We start from the raw sequence: 21,537 nt of genomic DNA, 5'->3' as shown, positions 1-21,537 counted from the left end.
GAGCCAGATGATATTTTGCCATCAAATCGTAAATCCTCCATGACTCTTATGCAACTGTGTGCTTACAGTAAAAGGGGACAAAACCTGTTCATGTGTCCATCCGTTACATCAGGGAGTATGAAGCCTTGAGATTACTTTGCCCTCACGCTGTAAAGCTGCATAATGTTTTGCAATCTTAAAGGCTACTGCTGCTTTACTTCCTCGCCCTCCACATCGACAGCACACACACATGCCTTCACACACCATCCAGTGCTCCTCCAATCACTCTGCCTTCTCCCCGGCTTTTAACGGGCCCCGACAGAACTGCTGTATGGACGGGCTGCGGCTCGCAGTGCGCCGAGTCAGCAGGAAATTACCATTCAACGCGGACAGCGGCGCTACTATGCTGTGATATAATACAACACCACAACTGTACGGCCCCACGGGACACTGCTGGTACTGGTTGGGAGAGGGAGGGGGAGAAATATTCCCACTGCTGTAACTCAAGAGCAGACGCACACTACAAGGTTTTAGCAAGATTTCACCCCAATTAAAGTAACCCAAACAAATTTAACACCACTACAGGGAACACAGCAGCCACACACTGCTGTCACAGGGGTTGTTGTGAGCTTGTAATGAGGAGAACTGGCCTGCAAACGCTGAGCCCAAATTACAAGAATCAGAGTGCAGTGCATATCTCACTTTTTTGCTGGCTGATCTAAATTGGCGACCTGAGTAAAGAAAGTACTTTATTAATCCTTCATTGGAGTATTACTTAGATAGCGGACAGTTGAAAGGTGACAGGGAAGGAGAAGAGGGAGGGGGATGATGAAGATGAATGCAGGGAGGGTGAGAGGGGAGGGATAATATTCCATAATGGTAATATTCAACACTAATGTTGGACTCTTGACAGGTGTGTGTGTGTGTTTTCAATCATGGATTAAAGCAAAAAAAAAAATTCTGTTGGTTGAATTTTTTTCAAGCTGCAGTCAAGTCAAATTCCTCAATTACAGGTTACATTACTTAAGACCTGTTAAAAGATAAGATTTCAGCCCCTCTCCACTCATAACTATGTTCTCTAATGCACCTAATCAAGTTTAAATACTTAACCAAAACAGTGTTTTACAGGAGGATGACCTAAATAACTATTCACACTTTTCTTTTTGTCTTTTCAATGTAATTTTTAATATATAAAACCAAACTGATTTTTTGCCAAGATTGTCTCAAGTTTCATCTACAGAACTTTTCACTACTGTACGTTATTTTTCTACTACTTCTTCTTATCACCATCATTATCATTAATTATTATTATTATTATTATTGTTTCAAGTGAGCCTCTAATCGTTCAATAGAAAAATACATAATAAAACAGCACCAGGACTAAATAACAATAAGAGAGTTTCAGTCTGATGGTGAGCTCGCACCTTTCTGCCATGAGGTCAACCTGAGATATCAAACTGATGTAATTGATAGCAGTCTGACAACCTTAGGTCTGACCTCGAGAGGGAACACAAGCAGAAGAAACTCCTGCAAACAACTTATGAGGAGCTGCAAGAGGCACACAAACTGAAGTTCTCTGCTGAGCTTCATGCAGAGACGGAGAAGAACAAGATTCTCAAGCAAGATCTGGACAAGATCCACACTTCACACTGCGAGATCAGCCAGAGGTATGAAACAGATGTCATTATGATGAGACAGCAGGATGACACCCTTTAGCATGAGCTTGATAAGGACATCATGTCTCTTGCAGACTCAGTGTCAGATAGATACACATCCATATATATCTATATTTATGCAAATATATTTCTATACTCTTACAGCACTGCTTGCTTGTGCATATCAAGGTAGAGGAGAGCTCTTTCACGAGCTGCATCGATTATGGACCTGCCTCATTAAACTTATTTTGCAGCTCAATATTCATCTACATGGCTAAATTAATGACCATTATGAGTGCAACAGACAAGGGACTCACCTCCAGGTCTCACTAACAACTCTCATTGATGTCATCATTTATTAGATAAATCAAAGAATTCTGCTGCCTGTTTGATAATGTGAGATAGTGCCCGAGAACACTAGTGGACTCAGCAGGGGGCAAGGGGTTACAATCGCCCCTCCTGGTGCCTCCATGTTTGAAAAATTGGAGCAAAAGTGTCCCACTGGATGCCCCTATGGTAGATAACATGATAAAATGCCCACTGTGACGCAGGGTATAATATGTATGATGTATGTGGAGAGAAATGTGCAGCTTGTGAACACAAAGCTGATGACAGTGTACACAAGATATGTAATGATTTGAATGATTTTCTTCCACGTTCACTCGAAACGTTGTGTGAGTAAAGCAAACAGAAATTGGGATTCTAATCAAAAGGGAGAGAGAGAGAGTGTGTTTGTTTGACAGTGTGTGTGTACGACTGTACCTGCAGTACAATCGGGAGCTGCTCAGGAGGATTCCTGTTCTCTACGCCCATCGTCAACCATACCTGAAACGCTGTCAGCTGCTCGGCGAAGAAAGGACTGTGCTGTGGACACAAAACACACACATCAGGATTTTCACACACCCACACTCACGTGCGGTAATGAGCCAGTCTGCAGTGACTAGCTTATCATTTCATAAAACCCCTGACACAATGAGCTAAGAAGTGACACTGCACTGCAGCAGTGACATAAATCCTGATCTATCATCATCACCCCCACCTCCACCCCTCTCTCTCACTGCTGCCATGGCAGTTTGCCTGATTGATTGGTTGCCGGCCGCAGAGTTTTTGATCACGCCGAGTGTTAATATTGCAGCGGGAATTACGACAGCGTTGTGTAGACTGTTGATGGATGTAGAGCGGGGAAATATCAATGCTGCGCGGCTGGATGGCTAAATTAATTTGTGCATAATCAAAGCTTAATAACTCCATGCTCACACTCACTGATACATGAAAGACATGGGTGTAGGTGTCGCTCAGAGCTCCTGTGTTTGGAACACCTCAAACAGTGGTATTGGCATCTTTACTACAAACACTGATTTACTGATTTGATTCATACTCAACCTCATAAGGCATTCTGCAGGTTCACCAGGTTACAAGAAAACTTTTAGACATTTTAATACCAAACAGAACACATAAGTTTTATAATCATACTAGCCAAAGTATGAAAATCTGATGAAAGACCAGAAGATACAATATGTCCTAGAATCACTTTTTATCATTTTTCATTATTTCCCAACAGTATATGACAATAATTTCTAATGATATATATAATTAAATTAATATGCTAGTATAGCATATGCAGCAGAAGAGGGATAGATGGAATAACCACTTTTTGTTTATAACTTCATAATATTACTTGTGAGCGTAGAATTGAAAATCCAAAACATTTTATAACTAATATTACAGCCTACGGCATGAGAAAATATTTACGACTTTTAGAATAATAATGAATTTTCGATGAACCTTTCTAATGGCCTCTGAGGAGAGGCAAGACACAGGGCAAAAACATCTACTAAGCACTCACTGAGACTCAGGGCAAACTATGAACACTCCTGACATCTTCAAGAGAATAAAAGCTGCATAAGAGATGTTCTTTCATTTTTTCACTCAAACTGCAAACAAACAAAAAATGTGATTTTACACACGTGATGTTGTGAAATCAATGAATGCATTATGCATATTATAAACCTGTTTATTTCCCTCAGCCTATAATTGTACCTTTAAAGTCCATGATGGTCGCATCTGTAAATAACCATGCACATTAATGGAGATGTAAAATGATACAAAAATACTAAATACAAAAAACTGTAATCAATGTTTTTTGCTATGTACTTGTATTAATAGACACGGGGACTTTTTCTTATGATGATGAAGGGGAATGGATCCTACAATCAGGTTTGAAAGACACGCTCAAGATTTAATTATTTAGTAATTAGAGTAATTAGATATTTCTTAAACCGAGAATGATCAATATTCTGCCATTTATGAAAAGCATTGTGCAAAGTATGAAATGGAAACAGGAGATGATAGCCATATAAACATTTTGTATTTCTTTTGTAAGAACAAAAGACCAAATAGTAGCTGTGATGCTAATCTCTGTTTCATGAAAAAGGCAGAGCATTATAAAATATGTTTATTAAAAATACAGTTATTACATAAAGAACCAAGCACCATTATTAGTTATTTCCACTTTGAGCTGAAAACGGATTTTTCTTGTTGGTTCTTATGTCCGTATTCCTCAGTGAAACAAAAACATACACGTGTGGTGTTGGTATTAAAGGGTGTAGTAGGAGGTTAAACTATTACTAGAAAATAAAACCAACAGTTTGGAAAATCTGCTAGGCACTGTAGTTTTTCCTGGAGCTTTAAACTTGGTTGTGACAGTTGAGACCAAGAAAATGAGGTAAACAGCTGCAGCACATCAGAGAGGAATTAAAGGCTCTTGAAAGAGGGAGCAAGACGGAGAGGGGAGATCTCCTTTAGTAGTCCTGAGAGGCTCAATTACGCTGCCGGTAAGTGTTTTCGGCCAGAGCACAGAAAAAAAAAGTGGAGGATTGAGGATGGAAAACAGCTCCTGGGGGAGCGATGGGGAAGATGCCCACCTCCGAGGGGCCAGGTGGAGGAAAGGAAAAAGGCCCAGATAAAAGTGCTAACCACGCTCTGGTCCTATTTTGGCTTGTTTTTGGACTTTTCTGATTACTTTGCATTACAAAGCACATGTTGCTATTATCTGCTTCCTCCAGCATCTTGTGAGTGTGTGTCTGCTCACACGCGCACTCATAAAAATGTCTTGTGTTGAACCCCGATATATTACGTCATCATCAGTTCAATCAGCCTGTCACAGTGTGTTTCCATTACACTCAGCATCTCCATCACAGTCTCCAGCCGGGTCAGTAAATACAACAATAAAGTAAGGCTGAAAGTGCCGGGCTGGTGGTTTCACAAACTATTTTTTATTTGACGCTCACACTTGAATTATTAGACCTGACGTTTTACAATGTTATCCACTGGGAATGAGTGTGTGTGTGTGTCTGTGTGTGTGTGTGTTTGAAAGATTACTATAGATGCTGGTGGTGGAGAAGTTGCAGTGCAAACAAGAAGTGTTGACATTTACAGGTGTCAGTGGTGGACAGAAGCAAGAGAGGAGCCATCCATCAGTGCTAGATAAACAGTAACCACTAACCTACAAACACACGCACGCACACAATTATTTGCACAAACAAGCACCATTGAAGTGAAGCTGAAGAGGTCTCAATACTTGTTTTTCTCTCATCTACACACACACTTACTCTGAAGGCGGTGCCCTCCTCAATGATGGTTGGCAGCTGAGAGAGGCAGATGTCCACAGCCAGGTCCCATGCTTGCCTGTAGAGAGGCACACACACACACACACACACACAGCACATTAGAATTACATCATACATTACAAGGAAAAAACCCAAAATCTTATTATGAGCTGAAACAACAGCAACAAATGCATTTCAGCAATAATGTCCGTGGCCATGGCTCTCCCGCTCCATCTCACACCCCTCAGCTCACGTTTCCTTCCCTTGCACATTTGCCTCATTTAAATTCCAAGCCCAGAGGTCCTGGAGAGGGCAGCAAGGAGCCTTTAATCCCCCTCTAAACACCAGCATTCTCTTATGGTCATCATATCTAATTCATGGGGTTATGTAACTCACAACAAACCTTATAGCAGCTCCCTGTCTGTCTCCCTTTCCTTCCACTTTCATTTTTTCTCTCAGCAAATTGAGCTCAGTTAGCATGAGTTTGGGGTTAAGTCATGTTCCCAGTAGATGTATTGCAATGTATTGTGATGCTGAATGAGTGACACTCTCTGTCTGAGACTCTTTCTGCTGCTTAAACAGGTTTCCCCCATTAGCAGGGAGCAGTGTAATAGAGTTGCACTCGGTGGGTCGACCGCACAGTGCTGCTGTCATGCATGTGCAACATGCAAACATACAGTACAGGATGTGGCTAATTAGTGAACTAAGAGGTGCATTTTGGCAGGGGGTGTGCTCGCTTCATTAGCCACTGAAAGTCAACAAAAAGGCAATTTATCCCAGCATTCATGTCAGTTAGTAAGACGTTTAGGCTAAATGGGAGAATTTATGAATTCAGCTGCTGCTGTGGAAGGCAAAATATTTAGCCTTCCAGTAAAAATGTCAACAGTGCAAAACAGACATTACTGCATTATTAAGAACAGGTGTTACTCATTTTACAAGGTTTCTGCTGCCTGTCTGATTTTAGAGAAACTGAAGTGTGTGAAATTCAGATTAATGGTGTACACGCTCAACATATTTGAAGCAGACCTTGGCTTGTATTTGTATGTATGTTGTAAAGTAAAGTTGGCTCGCTGTGCAAAACTTAAAATTAGACCCAAGGACACAACTTCATGATTTCCAAAAAGCAATTTAAAATGTTGACTAGTCAGACCACAGGACACTTTCACTTTCTGTCAGTCCATCTCAGAGGAGTTCCGGCACGAACAAAGTCAGCGCCGTTTCTTGATGTTGTTGATAAATGGCTTTCTTTTTGCACGGCAGAGTTTTAACTTGCATTTGTAGATGCTGCGACAAACTGGCAACGACAGTGTCAGCGAAGGGATCGATGGTCATGACTATTCACTGTTGGTTATGGTGTTGTAGATGGTGAAAGCAATTATGTATTGGGGAAGATTGTTCTTTAACCGTTTACCCCCAAGTTTCTCATTAGGCAGTGAACCTCGCCCCATCCTTGTTTTTGAAAGAAGTTTATCAGTTTGAACAGTTTAAATGTCTCGTCTTTGTATGTAGATTACATACTTTGTATGTGTATTACACACATCTTTGATTTTTCCAAAATAATTTAAGACTACAAAACATTAAGGACTGGCATACTACTATTGGATGCACATGTGAGTGTAGTATTTTTAGAGTTACTTTTGTTCTATCAAACTCATTTGCGTAGCATCTGTTGTAGGTATACGGCACGGTTTCAAAATCACTAACATACTGATTGACTCCAGTCTAAGTGGTAGTTGTTAATTGAGAGGAAAAGTAATTTACAGATTGGAACCTTCGTTTGGTAGGTTTATTGTGCAGGAACACATAATCTCATGAGCTCTGAGTATTTTATTTTTACATTAATATGTCTTGATATTCAAAGATATTCAGTAGTCTGACATTCTCTCTCCACCACACTGGATTTTTCTGTAACTACTTCTGGAGTGTTCTCCATGTTGAAGTAACGGCCATCCCAAATCATCTCATAAAACTGCTGATTGCAGTTGAACCTTTTTTCTCTTTGTAAAGTCTGTATAATGCTGTCTCATCTGATTTTGATTCATTTAATTACATGAGCTCCTTTCTTTGTTTCTGGGGCCCAGTATCACTTTGTACCTTTGGTTTCAGTTATCTGTTTGTTTTAGTTATCAGTGTTTGAGAGGAAACTAACTTTTTTTTGTCCTAATGCACCACGGTACTCATTAAAGGTAATTTTTAGGTTTCATAACTTGAAGTTCTGGGCTTGGAGTCTGTGTGGAAAAACAAGTATCTATCCCTGCTGGTGTTTATATAATCCAACAACGAGGAAGCAAGCAGATAGAGCAGTCTAATCCATGAAGACATGTTCACAGGGAGGAGGCCACTGCACCGTTTGAGATGACAGCGTTAAATCGTACCATGCCAACATGAATGAGTAACTCATCACCAAAACCTGTGTGTGTGTGGCGCGTGAGAAGAGGGGACGGCCGACAACAGAGGAGTGTAGGGGACCAGTTGGCGGATGACTAAGCTCTTTTTTTCCTGTTGCCTGCAGAGTGGTGCAGCGACGCGCACTCCCAAACACACACGCACACACATAAACTTACAGACACATACACCCACACTGAAACTGCCCACAGGGGAGTAATCAGCCTTGGGTTTATCTGTGCTCCCCTATTCTGCTCCATTTGAATAACAATTGCTGTTTGTGTTCAGGCACCAACATCGATCAACAAGCCCCCAAACTGTTTAATTCCCCCTCTCCATCGTCCATCCATGCTGATCCAAACTTTTATTTTTCTACTGGCCTTTTATCTCTGGCACCTCCATTTTTTTTTATCACTCCCTCACTCTTGTTTCCTACGCTCTTAAAGCACCTCTCTGTCATTATTCTGTCCTCCTTAATACTGCATGCGCTGCTGTGAAACAAAGTGCAACTCCCAATTTCTTTGGCGGTAAACAGCGCAATATACCCCCAATCTAAAATAATAGGCCTCTACGAGCGAGAAAGAGAAACTATTGCTTGATCAAGGAGCAAGGAGCAGTGTTCCTTACAATAAGTAATGCCAGGGTGTTACACAACAAGTCGCTCCTCGAGGCAAAGAGAGTGAGAGAGTGTTGTTCCTTTTTTTTTTTCTTTCTCCAACATGAGCCAGATAATGAGTGGGAGAGATGGAGGGAGGCATTTATAGAAGACCAAGGAGAGAGACAATAGATAGTGGGAGAAGTGTTTGTGCAACTAAAGGGAGATAGATGATGGGATAGTGTTACTTACACACTGTGGAGGAGCATGTAAAGTCAATGGACAACAGGAAGGCCTCTGTGTGCCTGTATACAGTTCTAGTAACGAGGAAATGTGGAGGTCAAATCAGTAAAATGGTAGAAATTGTAAAACCCTGCAAGATCTCCTGTCTCAAGCAGCGTGAGTAAAAGGAACAACACTGTTAAACTCTTGGATTTGTGTAGTTTAATAATTCAAAAACGTTTTCTGTTGGACTGCTCATGTTTTTGTGAAACCGCTGCTTTTAACCTTAAATCTGTCATGTCTATCACAGCTCCACAGCTAGAGACGTCCGACATGTCCCACAGAGGCTTTTAATATGCTCAAGAGAACAGGTGTTATCTCGCTGCTTTCAGTCAAAGGTGGGGGTTGTGTTATGTTTGTGTGCGTGCGCATGAGTGTGGGCGATTGAAACAACAGTAGCAACAGTGCTCGACCGCCTACACCACACACAACTTGTCTCATGTCTGTCTGTGCGGCGTTCAGGTCAACCGAGGTGGCTGTCAGTGAATGCGCTACTGAATCTGCCGCTTCATATGGCAACAACTAAAAAAAGAGTCAACATATAGAAATATCCTAGAAACACAATCACGGAATTAGCGTGAAATGAGGTGTATGCATATGCTGGAATGCAGAAGCAAATAAAAACACCTACACCTACGACGCCTCACACTTCCTCAACAGGCTTTATTTTGAAGTGCTAATTAAAGCATTTGATTTTGTTTTTCTGTTTTATATGATAAACGTAGGTCAAATTATGTCACATACACTGTAAGCTGGCCTGTATAGAAAATGAATCCATCAGTGGTTGTAAATGAGAATAGCTGAGCTGTGCTTTGTTGTCTTATCAGGCTAACTTCCCGTTAGCACCCTACAGTAACAGGTAGCAACAGGGTGCAGAAACAAACATGTTTGTTTGCTTTATTATTCAGAGTTTGTTGAAATGATAAATATCCTTGTCATCCATGTTAATTCAGTAAAGAGATTATTATAGTCTATCTTAACCCAAACAACTGGACAAAGGGAATGGTTAGCTTCTAGGGAAAGAGGAACATGACGTGGTTCAACCGTTAAAAATAGCATTTTTCAAGTCATGTTGAAATTTGTAATAATCAAGTTAGTCACCAAACCATCTAAGAGAGTCCTGGGTTTTGTTCAGAAGCTGACTGTGAGGAAAGATACTGAGACACTGCGTGTAGCAACCAACATCAGTGGCTGTTCATCAGTAATTATCTCCAGTGAGCCAACTCCTTGTCAAACCACAGTGTGCTATCTTCCATTTCTACCCCATGCTAAACCCACAAGATGTAATGTGCACAATGGAAAGCACAAGTTCAAATTATAATTGTCACATATAATTATACAGGTAATAGAACAACTTTAGAGCTGTCGGAAGGCACCTTTGATTAAACAAGCTAGCTGTTAGCTCCAGTCTTTGTGCTAAGCTAGACTGCAACAACCTGTAATAGATTTCCTTCTTTTTAACAGCTAACAAACACTTTTCCAAGAATGTTATCATATTTCTTGGTCTGTAACTCTCTAGTAGACCAGCTAGCAGAGCTAGAAATATCACATTGTGGCAAGACTCGGCCTGTTTTTCCAATTAGCCTACCTATGGTAATAAGAAAAAATGTAAAAATCAAACAAATGGTCACAAAAACACAAAGTATATTCCTGCGAGCTGTTTTAAGAGTGGAAAACTGTTTTAGAGAGGAGTTTTCACTTAATGAGCCCATTACTTTTGGGCAAATAAGCCCTGAGGCAGATTTACAATTTGTGACCAAGTTGATAGCATTTTGTTATTTCTCTGTGGCTTTTTAAAAGTAACCATATGCATTCATTAAATATAGATACCATCAACAACACAATACTGTCTGATGTCTAATCAAAGCATTTATCTGTTAGAAAGTCCATCCTAACTTCAGCGTGTTGATTCCTTTTCCTCTTACTGTCTGTTCTAAACGCCGAGGACATCTGTGTGTTTGTGTGCATGAAGCTCATTTTGTGTGTGTCTTACCACATGGCGTGCATGTATGTAGGGGGCAGGCGAGGACTGCTGACCGGTGTGCAGTTGTACGACCTCATTATCCTCTCAGCTAACAGGAAATTGCGGAACAAGCTGGCCACCAGCAGGTCCTGACGAAACAACTTCTGGAACAAATCTGAAGACACAGAGAGAAATGGAACAGAAATGATCCATCAAGTTGGAGACGTAAGAGGGGCAGTGACTGAAAAAAATGAACACAAAGATGTGATTATGAGTGTGGAAAATGTGCCGCTGAATGAGTGACTGGAAATCAAACTATGGAAGAGAAAGAAGTTTAATGAGAGCAAAGTGGCCACTTTAGAGACAAACAGGGAAGCTTGTGTGTATGCTCACAGAATATCGAGGACAGTCATATGCAGATTAAAGTGATGAGTTGCAGTCACATTTCCATCAGCTCATTAATGTATTCTCTAATTCACATTAATGGGGGCCGGGCCATTCCCATGCTAATCCCTGGCTTATGATTGTGAGTCCCCTGTTTGTGTGAGGGAGTGAATATGTGAGCGTGTTGGGGATATTATATGAGCAGCAGAGTTTGACAACTTCTGTCCCCGCTGTTAATGTTCTGCTGGTAAATGCTGAAATGTTTGTGCTACAGTGTGTGTGTGTGTGACTTGGTTTAGGTATGCGGTGGCTTCATTACAGGGATTCTCTCTGATGTGGGCTGCTTCATTAACAGTAGAGCCCTGAGGGTTTAAAAGGCTTCAGCAGCCATCAGCATTGTCACATTGCTATTCTAGCTGAGATACAGTTCGTCTCAGGGGACTCTCCGTGTGTGTGCGAGTGCGTGTGCGTGTGTGTGTTGCATTCAAGAGACAGGTGAGAAAGTATATGTGCACACACATGTCAAAAAAGAAGACTGAGTATTTTTCATTTAGCCAAGCTGAGCCTGTGGCTAATGGTTGATGGCTGTGTGTGTGCGTGCGTGCGTGGTCACATACAGTTTTGCTGGCATACTTGCTTTTATGCTCTCCAAATTATGGTTAAAACGATATCCCCAATAACTGGGCTACATACTCTAAACACAATTAATCTCCATTTGAGGAGTCAACCTGCACTTGAGGCACCTCTGGCATTTTGTATCAACATCTTCGCTATTTTCAACCACTGGGGATGTTCTCAAAGTTTTAGTATTGCTGATGCTTCACTACTGCGCTGGATTTTATTAGGTGCCTTAATTTGGGCTCCCTGAGCTGAAACACATGGGTCATTTCATTTTTCATCATTGTCTAGACATGCTGAAATAAAGATATATATTTTCTTTTAACGGTTACACAGCTTTAGTGTGCCATTAGCCGTCTTTACAAGTTTGTCTTTCCACCACCTTCAACACTAGTGAGGAGAGTGTTTGTTTTTTGGCTTTAAGGGACAATTCTAGTTTATTACATCTTGAGACCAAAGATGTGATAAACTAGAATATTGTATTAGTAGAATATACTATTGTCATAGTGTGTCCACTGTTTTTAGCAGATAATATTGTAGTTACCAAAGAGATCACCAGGTCAGAGAAATCTACATCAGAGTCCCACAGGTTAAGAAACCTGAATAATTAACCATTGGCTAGGCCTACCCACTTAGTTACTGTTGCTATGTATGCCAAGCTTTCTGTTCTCACACGAGAGATGTGCAGTTTACAAAAATCGTACACACTGAAACAGTAGGTCGGTGATTTCAGTCTTTGGTCTTATTCAGATTTAAATGACAAGTGTCATTGACATATCATTGCCTTGTTTTGGTTGCTAGGCTATGATTGGATAATCGTTGTTAGCAGGAAGGGGTTGGGGAATTTTTAACTTTTTATTAAATGTCATCAATAACTTTGTTGAGTACAATGTTATCAGAATAAATGGGAACGAAGGCCAAAACTACAAATATATGACCCAAGTTATAATAATCTGGAATGATTCTGTCAGTATGGTAAGCATGTGAAATGAAATCAACTTGTTTTATCATATCTGATGAAACAACAAGTTGAACCGTGCCCCCCTAATGGAGCGTCTGTGTATGTACAGCCTCACCTCTAGGCAGCACGTTCCAGGCGATCGTGTCGGTGATGGCTGTGAAGATCCAGTTGAGCTCTCCAAGCGGAGTGCGTCTGTCATTGAGCCTTCCCGGGATCCTGCACCAAACACAACATAACACAGATGGCACTGTGTCAGCCGCGCTCTCTGTATGTCACATAAGCTGACTCAGAGCACAAAGTGGCAACTGCTCAGTAGTATTATCACAACACAACACATCTGAAGGAATTTACATTTATAGGCACGTGTGAGTGCAATGAGTGCAAGTTTGAATATTCATGTTTGCATGAGAGACACACAGAGCAACATCAGGCACGAGCAGAGGAAGAATGGAGCATTATGTTTGGATTATATGTGTGTGTGTCACTGGGTTGTCTCAACAGAAGTAAACACATGGGAATAAATTTGTGTGCTGATGCACCCTGCAGACTGAGTCTCCTCACAGACATCTGATGATTATGGATGTATTCTGCACATGTTGAACTGGTGACAGCCTCTGCTACCGCTATGTGAAATATATTATATATTTATGAGATGAAATTTTAGAAACCAGGGGACACCATTTCATATAAAGTACTTGTACATATAAAGTACATGTTTGTGTAAAGGTATCATTTAAATCGTCACATAGCAAACAGCACCGGGTAAACAGAAGAAGGATGACTGCAACTCTGCCTGGCCAATAACATTTAGCACGGTCGTATCTAGATGGCAACCATAGTCTTGCGAAACTCCAGAGATCTGTATGGTTCGGTTTTGCTTCAAAATATTCTAGTCTGTTTGAAACACATCTGCAGTCGTACAAGGACTAACTCTGTTGTTTCTAAAGAGGAATAAATCATTTGAACAAGCTGGTTTGAGTTTGACAAAGCCTTTAGGTCGTGGATGAATGGATCACACACTGGATTTTCACCCAAAAGAGCGAGGTTCCCGCATGTCCCACATGGAAACAAAAGCTGATGTTTTTTTAGATTTAGACTTAGTCGATTTATTGTTATCATTTGTTACTCATATTATAATTATTTCCACACTACTTGGTTAGGTTTAGGAAAGGAGGTTTGGGTTTAAATAATAAGTCAACGTTGTGGTTTGATGCGGGACATAAACAGCAGTTTTCTGGCAGTGTTTCATTATAATCAGTTAATAAATGAAATGTATTCAAATGTTTTTTTTTTTTTTTAGATGTATTGAATACATCTGCAGCTAAATGATACTGTAAAAAACTTGAGTTTGTTTGTTACTGGGGCAATAGCTGCATTCTCATAAAAGTTAATGCTTTTTAATGAATCCAAAAACAACTTGAAGTTGGAAGAGGTTACAGAAGAAGCTAAAACTACCAAAACATGGTCACAGTTATTCTGGCTGATTAGAAGTCTGCTTGGGTTGAGGGGCAGAGCTGCGCTGGGAATTATGGAGCAGTAAAAATGAAACAAGCATTATACGAGTCACATTTTTCTTGACTATAGTGAAAGAACGAAGTCAGTGATTGACATGCTGAAAGTTGTCTGAGGATATAATGTGTATTAAACACTGCAGCACAGTATCCACACGGCTGTGTATCTAAAATGTGTATTAGAGGAACATGAGATGTACTGATGCACCATACATCTGTTTTTACAGAATCCCCTCTACTCATTATCTGCCACTGCAGATTCTTGTTATTCCTTCCATGGGAACATCCATGGAAATGAGAGCTGGAAAATCTCTTTCAGACAGAGCCCAAGACGACGTGACAGCGATCACTGTAGCAAAACTGAGAAAATTACCTTTTACCACACTGAGGCGCCTGCCTTTTAATGAACAATATGTAAAACAGTGTGAGAAGATCAGGGCAACAGATATTATAGTTAATATGAGCAAGAGAATCGTTTGTGTTTGAATAAAGACAAATGTGGTGAAAGCACTTTCACAACTCAGAAAGCAGTACAGCTTACAAATATACAAACAGGCAAGGTTGTTTGTATGTGAAAAAGACTACAGAAGACTGTGAGGGTCATTTATTTTGTTGTCTAGGAGGAGGGATTCCCTGCTCTGTGGAGATCACTGTGCACTCACCCACTCTCTTTACCTCTAAAACATGCTCAAACCTATAGGTCATAGTAGATTTAGTTTCAGTGTATATATTAAGGTAGGCATGCAGTGTGTTTTAGAGTTGTCACAGACAAAACATTTCAAAAGAGAAACATTGTAAAATCTAATGTATTTGTTCACTGTTATTTATTTATTTCATTAAAGTATATTTTTTTGGGCCTTTTATGCCTTTAGTTGATAAGACAGCTGAAGAGAAACAGGAAGCAGGGGGCAGAGAGAGGGGGAATGACATGCAGCAACGGGCCGTCCGATGCGGGATTTGAACCGGGCCAACTGCAGCGAGGACTGTAGCTTCTACACACGGGGCGCCTGCACAACCCACTATGCTACCGACCACCCCAAGTTCACTGTTATGAAGAACACTGGAGCATCAGAAGGCATTATTGTGATTATTGTCTTTATCATCATTATTATTATGATACTAGGTAACTGTAAAATGTGTGTAAAATGTAAAACCTAACAAAAATTTGCATGTTGCTGCTGAAAGTAAAATGCATCATAAAATTTTTTAGGGGAAAAAATCTCATCTTCTTTAAAAATTTCTCACAAAAACATGATGAATTTAGTATTTATGGTGTCGCTGAAGCTGTATCATTTTATATGATTAGAATGATTAGCACAGTAGCTGTGTCACAGTCATAAACAGCTCACACAATAAATAAAAACACTATTACACCAGTCTATTGCCTTTATTTTTAAATCAACTGTGTCTACATACAACAGCCACTAACCCTAATGATGATATGTTATGAGATATTTTCAGAAAATGACCTTTTGTTTCCACAAGTTAACAAGATAATGAGCCAACGTCTATGTTAAACTTGTGATTATGAGAGAACTGAAAAAAACTAAAATAGACTGTCTTTAACTTTTTATTCTAAAATAATAGGGGCTTTGCAAGACTGGGTCAAAAAATGTTTGCATTCATTGCACGACATCAACATGCTGAAGTGTTTTCTTCCAATTTTCTCCCATCCTAGAAATGTCATCACACACTGTCACTGCCAAACATTTTGTTTCCACTGTGGCTTTATCATCATTAGCTGGAGCGCTGCCAGGAAAATGTCTTGAGAAAGAATGAAACAGTTATATACATTATCTGACAATAAATGACACTTTACTACTCTGCACTAATATATCATATACTAAACGTTAATCACTTAGAACTGATGTACACGCTAAAGTCTGGCAGCTGCCATGTAAAGTTGATCAGCATCCCAACAACGACCTCTAGCCACATCCAGTGTGTGACCCTTTCTGCCTTAAACCTCACATTTTCACCTCGAAGCCGCTGTGAGGCTGTTGGCAGGTACAAGCCTGTTGTATAACCATGAAGGCTGGCCAGCTCCTGAACACTTTCAATGTTTGCTAAGAAGTGTTCAACGAGTCAGCACTAAGGATGAACACTCAGCAGTTTCTATCCATGCTCTGTATCCGCTGTAATACATTTGAGGAGTGAAAAGGTGTGTTGGTGAACGGACTGACAGATAGATGGATGAACTGTTGAAGAATGCTCACAGAGGTTTGTGTCAGGCTTGTGTCATCAATCAAAATACCATTTTAGTTGTGCCATGATATCCTCTTTTATTAATATTTACAGTGACACTTATTTAAAGGATTATATTTTGTAACGCACCTTGCTATACTCGTTGAGTAGTTCTAGTCCTCTGATTTATTACTATCTATTAACCAGTGATACAGTACATTTTTGTGTGAGGCAGTTACTGAGACACGAAAACTCAAACTAGTTGCTCAACTTGATGAAGTCTTCAAAGTCACTAGCCCTTTTCACACTATCTAATATCAGGCGTGTTCAGGATGAGATTAGCACAGTGTCAAAAAAGAAGGATAAGAGAGAGATAAAAAGATTAATTTCATACCAAAAAAAGGGAGAAAAATATGCTGAACCGGGAACAGATTTTGTCACAATGTAATGCAACATCATCCAGAGACACACTGTGTCAGCAGTGCATTCAACTTCAAATTGTAGGTAGATTACAGCCAAAAAGCATCCAGCATGCATTTTAATTTGATTCGATGAGTGACCAAAGATGTCCCTGAACGCAGTGAAGGTGTGCATATAGCATAATAAACACATTAAAAAATCTCAAAAATGTTTTTTTCATAAAAACATTAGTGCATAATCATCCCTGTTGTCGTGTCTTGGCACTTGACTCAAACATTAAAACGTAATAACGTCATGCTTACATAACAGTAACGTGACTATAAATGTCTTCTGACACACTGAGCAACAAGCTGGAGCTAGTCTTTATTCCCTCTGGAAATGGCCTCTGCCTTCTACTCCAACTTAACAATGTGAAACAAAATGAAAGAAAAGCCAATCAATGCAGTCAACGGGTTCCCCATGTAGTATGATATAATAAGTTACCACCATATATGTAATATAGTAGTATAGATAAGAAAATTATAAGAGGGAGCACAGGGCTCGAGAAATAAACTACTCTGGCAGTGTCATGAAAATGGGGGAAAATAACTGTTCGATCACAGCTGAGGAGGTAAATGATGTGCGCACCCAGGGAGCCTCCTACCATGTGTGAGCAGGTCATTAGCGCCTATTTTCCTCTAATTTATGTTGCGATATGTACTGTTGATAAACAGCCACGCTAATGAACATATCTAACTAGTGGCGGGTTACACTGTAAATGATCAAAGCTGTCCATGGAAACTCGCCACGTGAACTCTATGTGAGCCGCTACAGAACAACTACAAAATTACAGTAAATCTTTGAATTAAATGACACGTGAAGCCACAGAGCAGCTCTGCAGTTGAGAGTTTAATGATGTGTAAGACATTAAGCAGGAATGTACCCATGTAAGTCAATGGAACCTCCACTGAGCTGGTTCTATTGTAACGTCTTAATTGAGTGTGCCTGCAAGGCACTATATACTATTCCCACGCGCGGGTTACTAGTGTGGCCCAGAGGGCCATTTTTTTCCATCCTTACATTTTTTGGCACTGAACTACTCCCACAAATCCTGTCCTACAAACTTACTTAAAAATGATATCACCAGATGCCACTCATTCAGAACATGATGGCTATTACTTTACAAATCTCTCTATTAATACTGTACAAATTATTCAAAATTTTCTACAAATTTCCCACCATAAGAATGCATACACTTTAAACAACAACTGCTACTGCATAATTTGTACTACAGACTTTATTCAAATAACTACTTGTACACAAGATCTTAAACTATTAAGCTGGTTCAATTGTAACTACTGATGAGGCTTTGCTTTCAGAGGTCTATATTTCAAGAGCAGAAATATAGAAGCTTTATAGTGCCTAATGCTTAAGTCAATCTGCAACCTCACCTGGATCAAGAGATCGGAATATGTCTGAATACAAGAGTTTCCATGTAAACAGCCTCACAAAGCCCTTTAGAAATAATCCAATACCATGATAAGCCTCACAAAGCCCTTTAGAAATAATCCAATACCATGATAACACGGGACTCACACCGAACGCGGAACAGAAGCGGAACGGAAGCGGAACGGTACTTTGCCCGGTGTCAACTCACACCGGACGCGGATCAGCCGCGGAACGGCAGCGGAATCCTGGACATACCCGAGACCCCGCGATAAACAGTGTATAAAGAAAACAACAACAACAAACAGCTGACTTTGCTTCTCCGACGTGGAGGAGATTATAAAAAACATCTGTTGTGTCATAAATGATTGTGTGTTGTTCCACTTCAACAATTAGTCTCTCGTTGAGACCCTTTGATCGATCTTTGATCACCTGGTGCCACCGGTCATGACGTAACGTTGATGTGAAGTTGTAAAAAGCTACATGAACTGAGTATTGTGTTTTATTTTGAAAGGGAGCGGAAGTTTATTACGTTGATTCAAGGCCCGGTTTCCTGTCTGGTGCGCAGTGCTCTGTTGAAATTTACGAGGTTTAGCCGCGGCTCGTGGAAGAAATAGAAATCTTGCGGAAAGCTCGCGCCGTGGCGCGGAGAGCCGCTTCTGGGACGCTTCTGATCCGCGTCTGATCCGCGCCCGGTGTGAGTGCTCTCATTGACTAGACTGGATTCTATTTGCTACGGTGACCGCGGCGGTGCCGTTCCGCTTCCGTTCCGCGTCCGGTGTGAGTTGGCCTTAACCCTTGTATAGAGCAGAGCCACAGCTCGTCCACCTTGAATGTTGCTGCCACGTATCTTCTCCCTAATGTCTCTGTGGAGTGAGGGCATAAAGTATTTCCCTACAGGATCAATTAGGTATCTCCTCAGAATATTATATGCTGACATGCCATCACAGTGATATGACTCCTTTAATAATGAAATCTAACTCTAGAGAGAGTGAGAATCTTTGGCACCCATGTCATGAGAGATGAAACAAGCAGAGACGCTGTCGCCTGAGAGTATATTGGATACAGGTAATATCCACGTGCGCTCACTGTCGTGACTCTCTTATCTAAAAGGCTATTGTGATTGGATGCGGCCAGAATGTGTGTTGGATGTATGTGGGAAGAGGAGACAGAAGGGTGCACAGATGGAGAAGAGACAGTGGACTGATCAAATTAATAAACAAATCAGCAGTACAGAAATACTCAATGCTGACATTATGTTGAATAGATTTTGAAACAAATGCTTGTAATATTTCAAGGCCCATGAGTGTCTGCTTTCCAACCGTGTTTGACCTTTAAAGCGGTGAATACATACCCCATGAGTGGACAATGAGTGTAATGGCCACTGGCCGCTCGCTCATGTCCACGTGTGAAATTTGGATGAAGCAAAAATGATCAAAGAACAAAAGCTGCTCTGAATACTACTTCTAAATCATAATGTTAAAGGCTGAACAATAACAGGCTGCTGCATCTCAGCTGCTGTGATTTTAGGGTTGTTGTTGCTAGGATACCACAAGGTCAGCTGACAAGTAAATGCTATTACAGTTACAGCAGTTGTGCTATAGTAGCTATGACTTAGCATGACTGACTATAAAGATTTGGTTGCCAAAAACATATTATGGTCATGCATATGGTCGTGAAGCGGCTCCAGAAATCGGGACACTGGTGTGTTGAAATGAGTTTCTGAAATATATCCAGCATAACAAGATGTTTACACTCAATAATATCAATTCATAATGGTCGATGTGTTCCAGTTTCTACTGCTTTTTGTGGTGCACCACATTCACTTCAATTTCTATACTTAACTCATATGTAGCTGAAAATGTCATGTCACAATGTGCACCTATGTTCAAGGACAATAACAAGGTCCCAAAGGTGCAGGTGACACTGCTAATGGTTGTGATTAGTCGTCTCCTAGTGTAGCTTACTACATATATACTACTTTTTAAACAAAATATTGGAATTATTCTGTTATTATTTTGTGAGTTTAATTTCTTTTAATTGAGTTTGCCTGAAAGGCACTATATACTATTCCCACGCGCGGGTTACTAGTGTGGCCCAGAGGGCCATTTTTTTCCATCCTTACATTTTTTGGCACTGAACTACTCCCACAAATCCTGTCCTACAAACTTACTTAAAAATGATATCACCAGATGCCACTCATTCAGGACATGATGGCTATTACTTTACAAATCTCTATTATTACTTTACAAATTATTCAAAATTTTCTACAAACCACCATAAGAATGCATACACTTTAAACAACAACTGCTACTGCATCATTTGTACTACAGACTTTATTCAAATAACTACCTTTAAACAAGATCTTAAACTATTAACCTAGTACTCAACTTTACAAAATCTCCCTCACAAGCCAGAGGGAGGAGAGAGGGGAGCTATTTTCACTGTTTTTAATATAATACAACACTTTTTTCAGCTAACCTCACACTTTGTTAGAATATTCTACAAATTCATACAATATTTCAAAATATCCTACAATTCTATCTTTTCATACAAATTTCCACATATGCATCAGGCATTTCAGCAGAGGGCATCCACACTGTATTTCCGCAGGAAATGCAAATATTCTAGTCTATTCTAGCCCATTTTTTGGCACACTACTCCTCCCACAGTTCTAGTCGCACATACACAAAAAAAGGTATTAAAAGGTGTGGCTCGGGTGTGTGTGTATTGCGGAACCTTCAAGAGCTGCAGTGGATTACATCATAACTAGAGTGGAGAGGGAGAAAAAAAATTTGTCGAAAAATAAATCCGGAAACTGCGCTCGAGTCCACGAATGCCACGCTACAGAAATAATTGTAATCCGATGGGGTCACAGTGATATCACTGCTGAAGCTGTCAGACTTATAGTTTTGGCATGGGACACAAAGATGCACCAGCAACACCCATCCACAGCCTCATCTACTCCAATGTACACTGGAGAGAAGAAATTTCCAAAAGGAGCAGGGAGCCCCTATTCTTTCTCAAAGTCCTGAGGTCACAGTTTTTAACATTTCAGCACAGAAATAGTCGACAAAATGACGATGCTCACAATGACTTCAGCTTGTGGATACGCCACACTGTTTGGTATTTGTGGCCACCTGTTTGAGGGAGTTCATTTAGAGATTTTCTGTATCTCTCAGGAGTCAGAGAGAGGGAGAGAGAGAGAGCATGCACAGCTGCGCCCAATTGCTCTGGCCTGACCCTGGTTGCTTGGCAACCTCAAGCCTGCCTTTGACTAACTTTATTGAAGTCTCTGTGCTACTGCAGCGTCAATAATAATGTATGCGTGTGACTGGGCCACAGTCAGGCACACTTAAAATTTCTTTAGATATTTTCTAGTTCATTTTTTAACGTGTACTTAAAACTGCACTCATCTTTTTTAAAGGAGGCCGAACAAACAACGCAGACACCATCAATACTGATCAAATCTGATAAAGCTGTTATAGTGAAGATGTTAGCTTATCCACACATCCAGAAGACAAAGAGCAACTTTAGCTTTCATATTTAGTCCATCTGACAGGTATT

At 40.4% G+C, this 21,537-nt stretch overlaps 1 protein-coding gene across 6 annotated transcripts in view; it reads right to left on the bottom strand.

Moving 5' to 3' along the window:
* rptor (regulatory associated protein of MTOR, complex 1) overlaps positions 1-21,537 on the bottom strand; it is a 199,637-nt gene that overhangs the window by 59,551 nt on the left and 118,549 nt on the right. For all 6 annotated transcript variants that reach the window (XM_027283102.1, XM_027283101.1, XM_019273899.2 and 3 more), the window contains 4 exons: positions 12,546-12,646; positions 10,498-10,642; positions 5,246-5,321; positions 2,397-2,498 (listed from right to left, as the gene is read on the bottom strand). In XM_027283102.1, coding sequence (XP_027138903.1) covers positions 2,397-2,498; positions 5,246-5,321; positions 10,498-10,642; positions 12,546-12,646 — 424 coding nt within the window. The remainder of the gene's footprint in view (positions 1-2,396; positions 2,499-5,245; positions 5,322-10,497; positions 10,643-12,545; positions 12,647-21,537) is intronic.

This window comes from Larimichthys crocea, chromosome X (assembly GCF_000972845.2).
Source record: "Larimichthys crocea isolate SSNF chromosome X, L_crocea_2.0, whole genome shotgun sequence".
NCBI classification, from domain to species: domain Eukaryota; kingdom Metazoa; phylum Chordata; class Actinopteri; family Sciaenidae; genus Larimichthys; species Larimichthys crocea.
Note: the sequence above shows the minus strand (reverse complement) of the source record. Positions and strands in the feature narration are given on the sequence as shown.